Raw genomic sequence first — 11461 nt, 5'->3', positions numbered from 1 at the left:
ACCAGGAAAGAGTTTGTGGTGTGTTTATGCCAGTTAAATCAGTTAAGAACCGTGGATTACTTTTTGTTTAAAAAAGAAGTATAATATAAGTAAAACAGGCGAAGAATATGCCAAATCGAGTCGAGCAATCGCTAAAATTGTCGTAAATATTGGACATCGAGGGAAATAAAACAGGCGCTCCTACCACGGGCAGTGGCGCAGGTACAGTGGTGCATGCTGGGATAGCAGGCAGTAGAGGTCAGAAGAAGTGATACTTGGAGCTTTGAAATGTCGGTTGCCGGTTTTACGTCCTTGAGCCGTTGTGTTTTGGCGTTCCGCTCCTCGGCGGGATTTGTGGTATGCTAATAGTTATAAGTTTTAAAAATCTGTGGTCTTTTCTCCCATTAACTATATCAAGCTTTTCTCAGAAAATCTTCACAAGATTGCCTTTTGACAGCCAAGGGTCCGCCTATACTCTGGAGTTTATCTACTAGCAGTTAGCTATAGCGCTCAGTGAGTTGTTAGACTTATTCAAACCACAAGTTAAGAATGTAAGAACATTTTATTAATCAGTTGACACATGTTTAGCTTAATGATAGACCTTTTGAAGTCTACGCCAAACCCAAGTGTGGCAATAAACAGGCGATAGAGAGTAGTAAACATCGTTAGCTTATCAGTCTAATAGCAACATTCAGTCCGGACAGGCAAACTTTAAACATAATGGGTTGCTGCATGTAAAGATGTGGCGTCTTAAAATGTTTAATGCATGCTATAATGATTGTAGTCATTGATAAAGATATTTTTGCTGCGTATTGGAGGTTTGTGTGATTATTTTTAATGCTAGTTCTTTAATAGGCTTAGCAGTTTTTTCAGTTTATTTTATTATTCGTTTTGTTTATTTTGTTTGTTTTTCACAAAATATCTTATTTAGCTGAAAAATAACAAACTCAAAGGAGCTAATACTTCCTACTGATGAAGTTTAAAGGGAGAACTGAAAAATTTAAAATGCTGATACCACTATGTTTTAATCATTAGTGCTGCTTACCCATATGTTAAGTGCTATAAATTAACTGGAGAATGGGTAGCTAGGTCATTCTTGTTTTTACCCCATGTCTCTACTGCCAGGCTGTGCGGTATGCCCAGACAGCAGCAGCTCCAGCAGTTCAAACCAGAATAAAGAAGTTCCAGGTGTACAGATGGGACCCAGACACCCCTGGAGACAAACCCCGTATGCAGACCTATGAGATCGATCTCAATTCGTAAGTGCCAAAGCTTTTTCTGCTGCTCTAAGGAAGTCCAGCACTGTGTGGGCCTTCATAGTCATTTGTCAGTTATTGGAATATGCCTGTGATGTTGCACAACATGAAATTTTAAAGTTCAAAACTAATACATGAGGTGGGGGTAAATCCACCATTCTCATAAAACAAAAAGACACATTGGGGTTTATTAAAGTTGCTCCTGAAGGCTAAATTATAGTTTTGGATGTATAGTCAATTTAGTGATTTTTAAGGCCCTTATTGGTTAAGAGTTAGTTCAAAGAACTGTGTTAAATCCAAGCCTGTTTGTCAGCATGAATACTCATCAGTGTTGGTAATTTACAGCTTCTGGACATGTTTATTCGTACTTAAGGAGGCATGTTATTTAGGGCAATAGCACTTTCCAAGCATAAGCAAAGCCTTTCTTAATTAATTGAGTACAGCCCTTGGTTGTATATATAGCTAAAATAGTTCGGACAGCTTGGCATATTTCCAGTACTTCTTCCTTACCTGTTGATTAATCGGCTTTTATAGACACACAGCTCACTTCTGTCAACATGTTACAGCAACCAAAACAGTCCTGTATTAAAAAATGGTCCTCAGGAGTAATACCTGTCAGGCGTTTGGCTGATCAAGGGAACACTTTCTCTCCTTTTGTTTTCTTTATCTAGTTGTGGCCCTATGGTTCTTGATGCCCTTATCAAGATTAAAAATGAGATGGACTCCACTCTGACTTTCCGCCGTTCATGTAGAGAAGGTCGGTCAGCATCATATGGGTTCATTAATGAAATACAGGAGGTTGTTAAGTCCTTGCAACCAGTGCACTGGTTAAACCCCAGCTTCATACCCCTTCTTTTTGTCTTCAGATTCTCTCGTAAGTTATATTAAAAGCTGTTTTTGTTTGGTGTGAATCAGGTATTTGTGGATCCTGTGCAATGAACATAAATGGAGGAAACACACTTGCCTGTCTCAACAAGATTGACACTAACCTTAGCAAGCCAATGAAGATTTACCCACTGCCACATATGTATGTGGTCAAGGACTTGGTACCTGTGAGTAAAAAGTCTTAAATTGTGAGTCACCATTAACAGTTACAGATGTGCGTGTGTTTTAGAGCTTAACAAACAGAGCTTCGACAGTCATTGGTTGCCTTTTTATTGGTTTTTGTATCTGAAATTTGGTGTATTTGTAACAGGTAGAAATGTTTCTGTGGCTACTGAGATTGAAGCAATAATTCACTCTGACATTTGCAAGCTGGTTAGTGTTTGACTGTAAGTATTGTGTCTGCAGGACATGAGTAACTTCTATGCCCAGTACAAGTCTATTGAACCATACCTGAAGAAGAAGGATGAGTCACAAGAAGGGAAGGAGCAGTACCTGCAGTCTGTAGAGAACAGACAAAAGCTGGTATACCATTGTCTTTAGATATGTAAATACAGACAACCAGGACTTCCTCTTATATGATTGTTAACATCCTGTCTTAATTCTGTTTTTTGTAGGACGGGTTGTACGAATGTATTCTGTGCGCCTGTTGTAGTACGAGCTGCCCGAGCTACTGGTGGAATGCCGACAAATACCTTGGGCCGGCTGTGCTAATGCAGGTATGTGTTTGACCCCAAAAACATGAAAAATAGTTAATTTTACTCTATCTTACTTTATTTATGCAAGAAATGACTGTGTACCTGAATATTGTGACCCCTATTGTTGTTGTGTCTCAGGCGTATCGTTGGATGATTGACTCCCGAGATGAGTTCACAGAGGAGCGTCTGTCCAAGCTGCAGGATCCTTTCTCCTTGTACCGCTGCCACACCATCATGAACTGCACCAGGACCTGCCCCAAGGTAACCTGTCAGAACACCACATTTGTGGGGGGGGGCACTGAATTATATAGACATACTAATACCAGGTGCAAAAAAGATAAAAACACACACTATTACATAAACCTTTATAAAGTACAAAAAAAGTAATGAACGTGTTAACTCCGATGTTGCAACTTCGCCTGTGTTTCCAGATATTTTTACCTAGCTTGTGTTTGTGTAAGTCCTTCCTTATGCTTGTAAGTACTTTTGTCAAGGCTGAATAATAAATAATATAAAAAATAAAAAATTGTTACAAAACCTGTTTGGGATCAAAATAACATGTAAATCACCTCTCAGTTGGTTCCCTTCCCCACCCAATCGTTCCAGTTTAATTTTAACAGTTTTGTAGCTGGTTACCAAAATATTTTCCATTGACCAAAACGTAATGAATTTGCGTATAAATGTAGATTCTCTTTTTTTGATTCTGAATGTTGGGAACTACTGATCTACAGGATGTTAAATCTAACCTATTTATGATTTTATACCATTTTAACAAGTTCTGTTTTAAGGCTCATGTTCCCCTCACCGTTTATTGGAATATATTCTCTCTGTTCTTCTTCTCAGGGCTTGAACCCAGGAAAAGCAATAGCTGAAATAAAGAAGATGATGGCCACATACAAGGAGAAAAAGGCAGCAGCTGTCTGAAACCTTTGTTGTCCTCTTCTTTAACTCCAAGATGAAATTCTATATTGATTTTTGAAAGACGCTTTTTGAGGTCTAATGGGCCAGAACACCAGTTGTCTCCACCCCCAGCAGCACACATTTCATTTCATGTCATCTGTGTTAGAAATGTGTGTGTGTTGTGTTGCTGGATGACTTGGTGTTATACAAGCGCACAATTACAGTATGAATGCAGGAGAGTGTGTGTCTGAGACTTACCTGTACCATAACAGATTTATTTAACTCCAACTCTGCAGTGTGGATGGTAATGCACCTGGATGACATTTTGCTTCAGGCTAAAGTTAAAAAGGGCCTTTTTCTTGTGTGTAAACACATTTTTTGGCTTGCTGCCTTTCAGTTTAGCACATGGCTCATAGACTTTAAGTGTACATGTTCCTTCAGACCCAATGTACCATACCGACATCCTTCTTTGTTTAAATTTAAAATAAATGGCTTAAATATGTGAATCTGTTTCCACTTAATTGCTGTTTATTTCCTGTCTAGTCATGCTGCTACTGCATAGTAGCAATCATTATCAGTAAGTGTCCTCTAGATGTCATTGTGCAGTAGCTAAGTTTAACAAAAACTTCAGTGCTTAGACATTTCACAGGCAAATATTTGTGTGAAGAGATGATGTATTAATTCAGACTTTTAAGATTATTATTGTATGTAAAAGATAGTTTATCTATAAAAGACAAGATTTAGTATTATGTTACACAACAATAGTCACAAAAAAATATAATTCATAGGAAAGGAAACAAGTTGAGACCAACATATTGCATTTATGCCATATAATGTTTTACTGATGGACACCAGTCAGGTCACCGTAAGACTGAACGTCTGTGTAGCCGTACTGTGTTTTACGCGTCAACAAAAGATAGAATATATAAAACAAAAGAAAGGTCCTGCTTGTGAACTTGTCTTATTACTGGTCTGGTGTTTGTTTTCAGGTGTCTTTAACTCATTCTGATATAGGCTATTCTATGTTTGTTATGCATGAAATCACTAATAACTCATCAGCGCATCCACTATTTCCTCAGAAACACAGTGGGCGGGTTACAGCCGTGATTCTGTTGCGACCCGCGGGGGCCGGTGGACGTTGGAGGTGAGGGGTGGGGGGGACCGAATTGAACGGGGAGGAGACTGCATATGCGGGGTGGTACAATGTGGCGCTGCAGGATCCTCCTGCACTCACAGGACGCACCAGAGCTGGTGGAAGTCGGAGCTAATTGAATCAAAGTTAGGTAAGATCGCTGGGGAAAAAAGGGAAAACAAAAAAAGAAAAAAAGCATCCGCTTGGGTTGTATTATCTTCTCATTTATTTATAAAGTTTTGCATCCATGAAATTAAAAAGTTAACAAGACTTTTATTTAAGTTTAGAGGAAGCAGTTAATAGACATGTATACACTGTACGCAGCCTGTCCTTTAAATACGTTTAATTTGCGTATTAGTATGATTCATATAGAAAAGGAAAGCGGGTATTTAGCTTTTATTCTATGTTAATGGATGTTGAGAGTTGACATGTGGTGCAGTGTTTTCACCAGAGAAAAGAAGGAGGAGGGACTTCACGGTACAGAGATGGAGAGAAAATTAAACAGAAAAAAAATCAGCTTCCTAAGAGCTGGGGTCAACAGGGACTCAGAGGAATAGTCTTTATGATTTTTTTTTTAATTTGGGTATTATATGTTCTTTCTTTCTTTCTTTCTTTCTTTCTTTCTTTCTTTCTTTCTCTCTTTCTTTCTTTCTTTCACTCTCTCTCTCTCTCGCTCTCTCTCTCTCTCTCTCTCTCTCTTTTCTCTCTCTGTGTCTCTCTCTCTCGCTCTCCCTCTTAATTCCAAATAAATGGATGAACAGAGCATCTCCTGTAGCTGTCCTCAAAGTGTGTGGGTCGGGGGGGGGGGGGGGGTTCTCTGTAGCTGGAAAGGAAAGGACTCAGTTGGGAGAGGGGGGGTTAAATGCTCCCAGATGTGTGCTGTGAAAACATATGGTTTCCGATAGCCACCGTGATGCACAATAAGAATTGTGTGTGTTTGTGAGTGGTACACAAACACTCAGATTTATTGATACACATACAGAACTTGTGCAGTGTTTCAGTCAGACTGCAGTCTGCACACAGTCACACACACACATAGTGTATGATGTGTAAAAGACTCATAATCACAGCTGAGTTGTCTGTCTGAAGCGTAGTGCTGCAGGGGAGGAGGAGAAGTCATACTTTCCACAAAGTAGTTTGGTATTGGAAGAAGTCAAGGTGACTGAGTTTATTGTAAGACAGTGACTTCCTGCATTTGTCTGTTCCGTTTTCGAGGAATGTTTCTGTAATTTGTGTCCTCACGTCATTTTTGCTGAGCCTGAGAGTCTTTCAAGTTTGTTGGGGTGAAGGAGAAAGAAAATGGGAATAAAGGAGAAGGAGGGGGCAGGGTTGGAGGAAATGACCAGTGAGGACGACAGAAGGGAAATGAAGGATGTGGAGACCAACAGAGGGAGGGAAGAAAGGAGAAAGGGGGGGGTCAGGAGTCTTCTGTTTCCTTTCCTGGAATGCAGCCTCGACACCGTCTGCTGCAACGAGGGAAAAAGTAGAAAACAGAGAGACATTCTTGCTGTCAGAGGTTTCTCCCCCTCTCTTGCTCTGTGTGGCTGTTTGAGGCCAGTGGAGGGAAGATGATGGGTGAAGGAGGGCACAGAGAGGGGAGAGCAGTGGGGGGATTTGAAAGGTGACAGAGGGCAGGAGGGAAAGAGAGGAGGAGAGATTTCAGGAGACCAAAAGAACACCCAGCACTAACAGCTTTCTTCCCCTCACACAGCTTTGTTCTCATCTTCTCCCCAGTACAGAAGTCAGTCTACATCCCTGAGTGACAATGAGAGTCCTCCTCTTAATCTGCATGCCAGGTAACTGCATCATATTCACCCAAAACCCCTGAAAACTGGTTTCAAGTTTTATTCTGTAAGGTGTGTTGCAAAATGTGCACCAATTAAATTCAAAATTAGAAAAAATGATTAGCATCCCTCTCGTGTCTGCACAATAAATATGAATTTGCAGATATAAGCTATTTTTTTAAAATGATAATCATGGTTTGTTACATTTAAAAACAGAATTAAGTGTAAAAAATGGCACATTGTGATTTTAACGGGGGATTTTATGCCAGCTGTTTCTTGGCTTTAACTTCCTGGGTGGTTGTCGGGTCTCTGGGAATCCCACAGTAACAGACAAATGGGTGTCAGCTTTAGTATGTGCAAAAAAAAAAAAAAAAAAAGATAATGTATTTCACAAATCATTAATCATTGGCTATCTGTCATCCTTATATGCCAGCTGGAGACTGAAAGAAAAGAAACCACAAACTCTTTTCACTTTTTGATCAGAGACAAGTTATCTAACCATTGATTAGCATCACATGCATATCTTCACCAGCTCTCTCCACTTCCTTCCAGCAATAGGCCACAAACCGACTATGTGTTACAGAGGTTAACGGGCTGAACTAAAACTGAAGTAAACAATCTGCCAGTATTTGTTTTCTTTATTTATAGATGTGAGACATGACAGTAGAGGAGCTAATGAGATGGTCTGACTCCAGCTAGGAACACACTGACTCCAGAAAAGCTGGCACACTAAAGCAAAATGCAAAGATATGGAAATCCCAGTTTAATTTAAAACAACACAAATATGTAGAAACATATAGAGAGTGAGATTTTTTTAAATTTGTTTTTTAACATTCTGTTAATTTTAAATTAGATGGCTGCAGCACATTTCAGTAAAAAGGTGCTGCATCACCACTGTAAGGGTTTGGAAACAGAGCAGATCACCAGCTGTTGTAAACTGAGACGTTTTCCTCATTCTTGTTTCTTGAAGGATTTTAGCTGGACAACAGTTTTGATCAACTTAGATGGTTTTTTTTTCCCTTAAAATTTTTTTGTTTGTTTTGTCTGTTTGCTTATGTTTGTTTTTTTTTTAGGTAACAGGTCTGGACTAAGGCAGGCCAGTTTAAAACCCAGCAATGGTGCTGTGGTTTGACATTGTCTTGCAGAAATGAGCAAAAAAAAAAAAAAAGAAAAGTTGTTGCTTTTTTCATGTTTCTAGTGACTGCTATAGTTTCTCCTGCAGTAATACAAGAGGAGGTGGAGCGGAAGGGTATTTTGATGATTGCAGTCTACAATTTCACTACTACATTAGATGTTAATAAATCCATACTCTTTTAAACAAGCTTTAACTTGGATTAACTATTTGAATTTCAAGCTAAGAAAAAATTTTTATCTTTTATTGTTGAACTGTTTGTCACTGCAGTCTTTCACAAAGTGGTGGACCTCTCCTCATTGGCTCTGATTTTCTGGGAAGGTGTTTTTTATCCCAGATCATTTTAATGACTCATAAACAAGTTAGCTTGTTTAATCATTTAAAAGGAAAATTTTATTTCTAAATGTACACAATTTCCCCCATTTTATTTATTCCCTAAGAAAGTGTACACTGTAAAAATAAATAAATATAAGATTTAAAAACTTAATGAGAGAGTAGATTATAGGTTTTCTTTTAATTAAACCATGTAAGAAATACAAATATGTATAATTACTGACTCCCAACCCTTGCATGTCTCTTCTTTCTGGCTGACTGTATTTGTCTAAAATGTCAACAGTTCTGCTGCTTGCCCAGGACCAGTATCCGGAGCAATTTCCCTTCCTGGGTGAGTTCACTGGGAGTAAATTTGGCCTGCATTGTTCTAGCTCAGCACTGAACTGTCCACATCTGTTCCTGATCTCTTTCTGTTCTACGATGTGTCATCTAGCCTCAAGGAGTTATCTCCTCCTGCCATAGTTGTTAACCACCCACAAAGCAACTATTTTACTGTGTAAATACCCCTCTGAACATTCTGCATCCTATTAAATGCAAGCATTTTGCGCATGAAGTCATGGATTACAGACTTACAAGCTTGTTTACCTCTCACCAACGGGCAGGTGGTTCATTGTACATGTCGCTGTGCTTTCTGTGTGTGTTTTGACTCTAACTCTTGATGTTTTGCTGCTTCACAGAGGACTATGGAGTGGATTATTTTCCAGGTAAAACCTTCACATGCTCCTATTGTTTAAATGAAATGAATGAAATGTTTAAAAGTAAACATGAGATTTAAAAAAAGTCCCTCTCCTCTTGGTTAGAGGGTACAGATCCTAATGCTGGAACATACCAGCAGCAGGTTCAACTTGACCCTGTAGTCCGTCCAGCAAAACCAGGTAAATCTGATAAACTCTCTTCCAGCCACTGTCACATATTTATTCATAAGGCTTTCATAATTAGACAAACTGATCAAAGTATCATGCGTCTCCTGTGTAAATCTGTTGTTTTATTTGAATGTCAGATTTTGAGACGGAGCCCACGGAGCCTGGCCCCCTCGGTAAGCAAGCTGCAGAAGACAGGACTGATAGGCTCTTTATGTACGAGGAGAGAAATAATTTTGTTGTTTGACTGATTCTCAGACTGCAGAGAGGAGCAGTACCCATGCACCAGGCTCTATTCAGTCCACAAGCCATGTAAACAATGTCTCAACAGCCTCTGTTTCTACAGGTACAGTATTTAAAGCATGAAGTCGCTTCAAATGTACAGTTCACCCCAGGATGGAAACACAGTCATTATCTCTGCTGCATTTATCAGTAACCACCCTCCCCTTAAGTTAGTCTAAAACAAATACACTACATTGCATTGATCAGTTTCCCCAACAATGCTGTTACTCTTGGAGAAAGCAGAAATTATTAAATCTTTTCATCCAGTTTGCCGAGCATTAAAGCTCAATGTAACCTTGAATTTGTGGGACTTTTTCCTCATGAATTTGTATAAGTGCTGGTCTTTTCTGCATCTTGATACACCACATTAAGACTGAGGCTTTTGGTTTCTAAGACGCAGATGTCAAAACGATACTTAAGAAAATGCAAACAAGATGTACAGAAGGCAAACTTCTTCCTGCAGACTTAAAGAAAAAAGACTACTTGGGTTCTCAACAAATTTCTCGCAGATGTTAGTGAAAACTACGCAGCATTTGTTGAGAAACATATTTGGTAAAGAAATTCAGTAGAAAACACGCCACAGAGGTTTTTTTTTCTAACAACAAAAGAGCACGGATAAACTTTGATGTTTGAGCTACACAAGCAATAGTTACTTATCAGATTAAGTTTTTATCGATATGACTGATAAGGGATGATTGTGTCTGCTCTAACATCATTATGCTTCCGTTTTCTGCTTCATGTGAGTTTTTATCTGTTTTCTGTTAGTTTGAGACGGGTGTACGTTATCAACAAGGAGATCTGTATGCGGACTGTGTGTGCACATGAAGAGCTTCTCCGAGGTGGGTTCAGTGAATGCCATGAGTCTCTGTGTAAACAGTCAGGTCTGTGAAATGTACTCAGTCCTCAGGCTAAACATCCTGATAACTAAATGTGACTAAATGTGAGGTGAGGTGAGTTTTACATAGGTTTTAAATATATCATCGTATATCCATCATCTGGGAAGATAAAATATTAAAAACAATAATAAATGTCACACAGTCCAACAGGATTATCCACTAGACCTCAGCATAAAAAATAAGGTAGAACAATAACCTTTTTGACAAAATCCTCAAAAAAATTGATGTTTTAATGAAATTAGAATTGATTCCAATTACATTAGATTTCACAGGTGTTTCTAAATTAAGTGTTGCAAGTGCTGCAAGCAAAACATTGCTTCTTTCAGGTTTCAGGTTACACCTTCTTGTACAAAACCAGTCATTAGGTCTAATGTATGTCCAAACTTTTGACTGGCGGAGTACGTGAAATTCAAATTTAAGATACTTTTCATATAATTAAATCATCAAAATCTGCAAATCTATAGCTGTTGCAATTTTCCAATGTTTTCTTTACAAAAAATAACAGCTTATTAAAACATTTTTCAAAACAAGACAATGAAACTAAACATTGTTAAAATCAAAGCTTGGCTGTAGGATTATCTGACCTGTCTGTGTGTTTAGCGGATCTGTGTCGGGATCAGTTCGCCCGCTGTGGTGTGTTTGCGCTGGGCGGCCAGTGTGCATCAGTAGCAGGAAGCTGCGGAAAGAGCTGCGGTGGCTGCTGATGATCAGGAACACTACCTGCCCGGACACTGCCACTCCCCGACCACACCCTCCTTCTTCCTTCCCATTTCTTCTCACCTTGCCTCCTGGCTCTTCCGTACGATTCATGACTCTTGTGCGAAAAGCACTTTGTTCTTGTTGTTTGTTGTATGTCTGCCCAGTAGATCCTGTATGTATGGATAAATAGAAATAACGCTAATGATTGCATAAGTCACTGGTGCTACAAAAATGTTTAGAGGTGCACATAAAACCACAGAACCCCCCTTTTCTGTCTCTTTTTAATGACTTTTTTTGTTTTGCATATTGTACCATAATAATCTTGTGCTTGGTGCTTGTTGTGTTACTGTACTTTGATTGAAAAGCAGTCATTGCCATGATGATCAACCCATCAATGGCCACAGTGCACTGACATAAGACAAAACTAATCAACATCCAATCATCATCATATGTGAAGAAGCAGGTGGTGATTGACCTCAGTTTTTGAGCTACTGCTGCAGAGCAGTGGCAACTACAGCTTTGTAAAGGCAACTCACAAACTGCCTGTGTACTACTGCTTTGTAAAACTGCCATCATAAAAACTGAGGGGAAAAAAATAAACTTTTTTACTACAACTATTCACATGTGT

General features: G+C 39.1%; 2 protein-coding genes across 4 annotated transcripts; both read left to right on the top strand.

Moving 5' to 3' along the window:
- The first annotated feature begins 209 nt into the window (after window positions 1–209).
- sdhb (succinate dehydrogenase complex, subunit B, iron sulfur (Ip)) lies at window positions 210–4221 on the top strand. Its single transcript, XM_041980719.1, has 8 exons — window positions 210–336; window positions 1105–1238; window positions 1907–1992; window positions 2151–2287; window positions 2526–2642; window positions 2735–2836; window positions 2954–3076; window positions 3659–4221. The coding sequence occupies exons 1-8, from the start codon at window positions 268–270 to the stop codon at window positions 3737–3739; spliced, it is 849 nt and encodes a 282-aa protein (XP_041836653.1). The 5' UTR covers window positions 210–267; the 3' UTR covers window positions 3740–4221.
- A 693-nt stretch (window positions 4222–4914) lies between these two features.
- On the top strand, window positions 4915–11446 carry mfap2 (microfibril associated protein 2). 3 transcript variants are annotated; one of them, XM_041980568.1, is made up of 9 exons: window positions 4915–4998; window positions 6559–6643; window positions 8380–8427; window positions 8774–8800; window positions 8897–8971; window positions 9097–9132; window positions 9215–9302; window positions 10004–10077; window positions 10735–11446. In XM_041980568.1, exons 2-9 carry the CDS (start codon window positions 6613–6615, stop codon window positions 10836–10838), a joined length of 483 nt encoding a protein of 160 aa, XP_041836502.1. In that variant the 5' UTR covers window positions 4915–4998; window positions 6559–6612; the 3' UTR covers window positions 10839–11446. The 3 variants fall into 3 exon arrangements, with proteins under 3 accessions (XP_041836502.1, XP_041836504.1, XP_041836503.1); XM_041980570.1 differs by having other exon boundaries at window positions 4932–4998; window positions 6587–6643; XM_041980569.1 differs by having other exon boundaries at window positions 4936–4998; window positions 6582–6643.
- The last annotated feature ends 15 nt before the right edge of the window (window positions 11447–11461 follow it).

Source organism: Melanotaenia boesemani, chromosome 3, assembly GCF_017639745.1.
Source record: "Melanotaenia boesemani isolate fMelBoe1 chromosome 3, fMelBoe1.pri, whole genome shotgun sequence".
NCBI lineage: Eukaryota > Metazoa > Chordata > Actinopteri > Atheriniformes > Melanotaeniidae > Melanotaenia > Melanotaenia boesemani.
This window is presented reverse-complemented; position numbering and strand designations above follow the sequence as displayed.

What these genes read in the sequence shown, in the direction of transcription:
- sdhb (XM_041980719.1), top strand. Translation starts at nt 268, where the DNA reads ATGTCGGTTGCCGGTTTTACGTCCTTGAGCCGTTGTGTTTTGGCGTTC. An exon ending in TGGTCAAGGACTTGGTACCT is followed by an intron (nt 2,288 to 2,525) that starts GTGAGTAAAAAG and finishes TTGTGTCTGCAG; the next exon opens with GACATGAGTAACTTCTATGC. An exon ending in GCACCAGGACCTGCCCCAAG is followed by an intron (nt 3,077 to 3,658) that starts GTAACCTGTCAG and finishes TCTTCTTCTCAG; the next exon opens with GGCTTGAACCCAGGAAAAGC.
- mfap2 (XM_041980568.1), top strand. Translation starts at nt 6,613, where the DNA reads ATGAGAGTCCTCCTCTTAATCTGCATGCCAG. An exon ending in AGTCCGTCCAGCAAAACCAG is followed by an intron (nt 8,972 to 9,096) that starts GTAAATCTGATA and finishes TTTGAATGTCAG; the next exon opens with ATTTTGAGACGGAGCCCACG. An exon ending in ACATGAAGAGCTTCTCCGAG is followed by an intron (nt 10,078 to 10,734) that starts GTGGGTTCAGTG and finishes CTGTGTGTTTAG; the next exon opens with CGGATCTGTGTCGGGATCAG.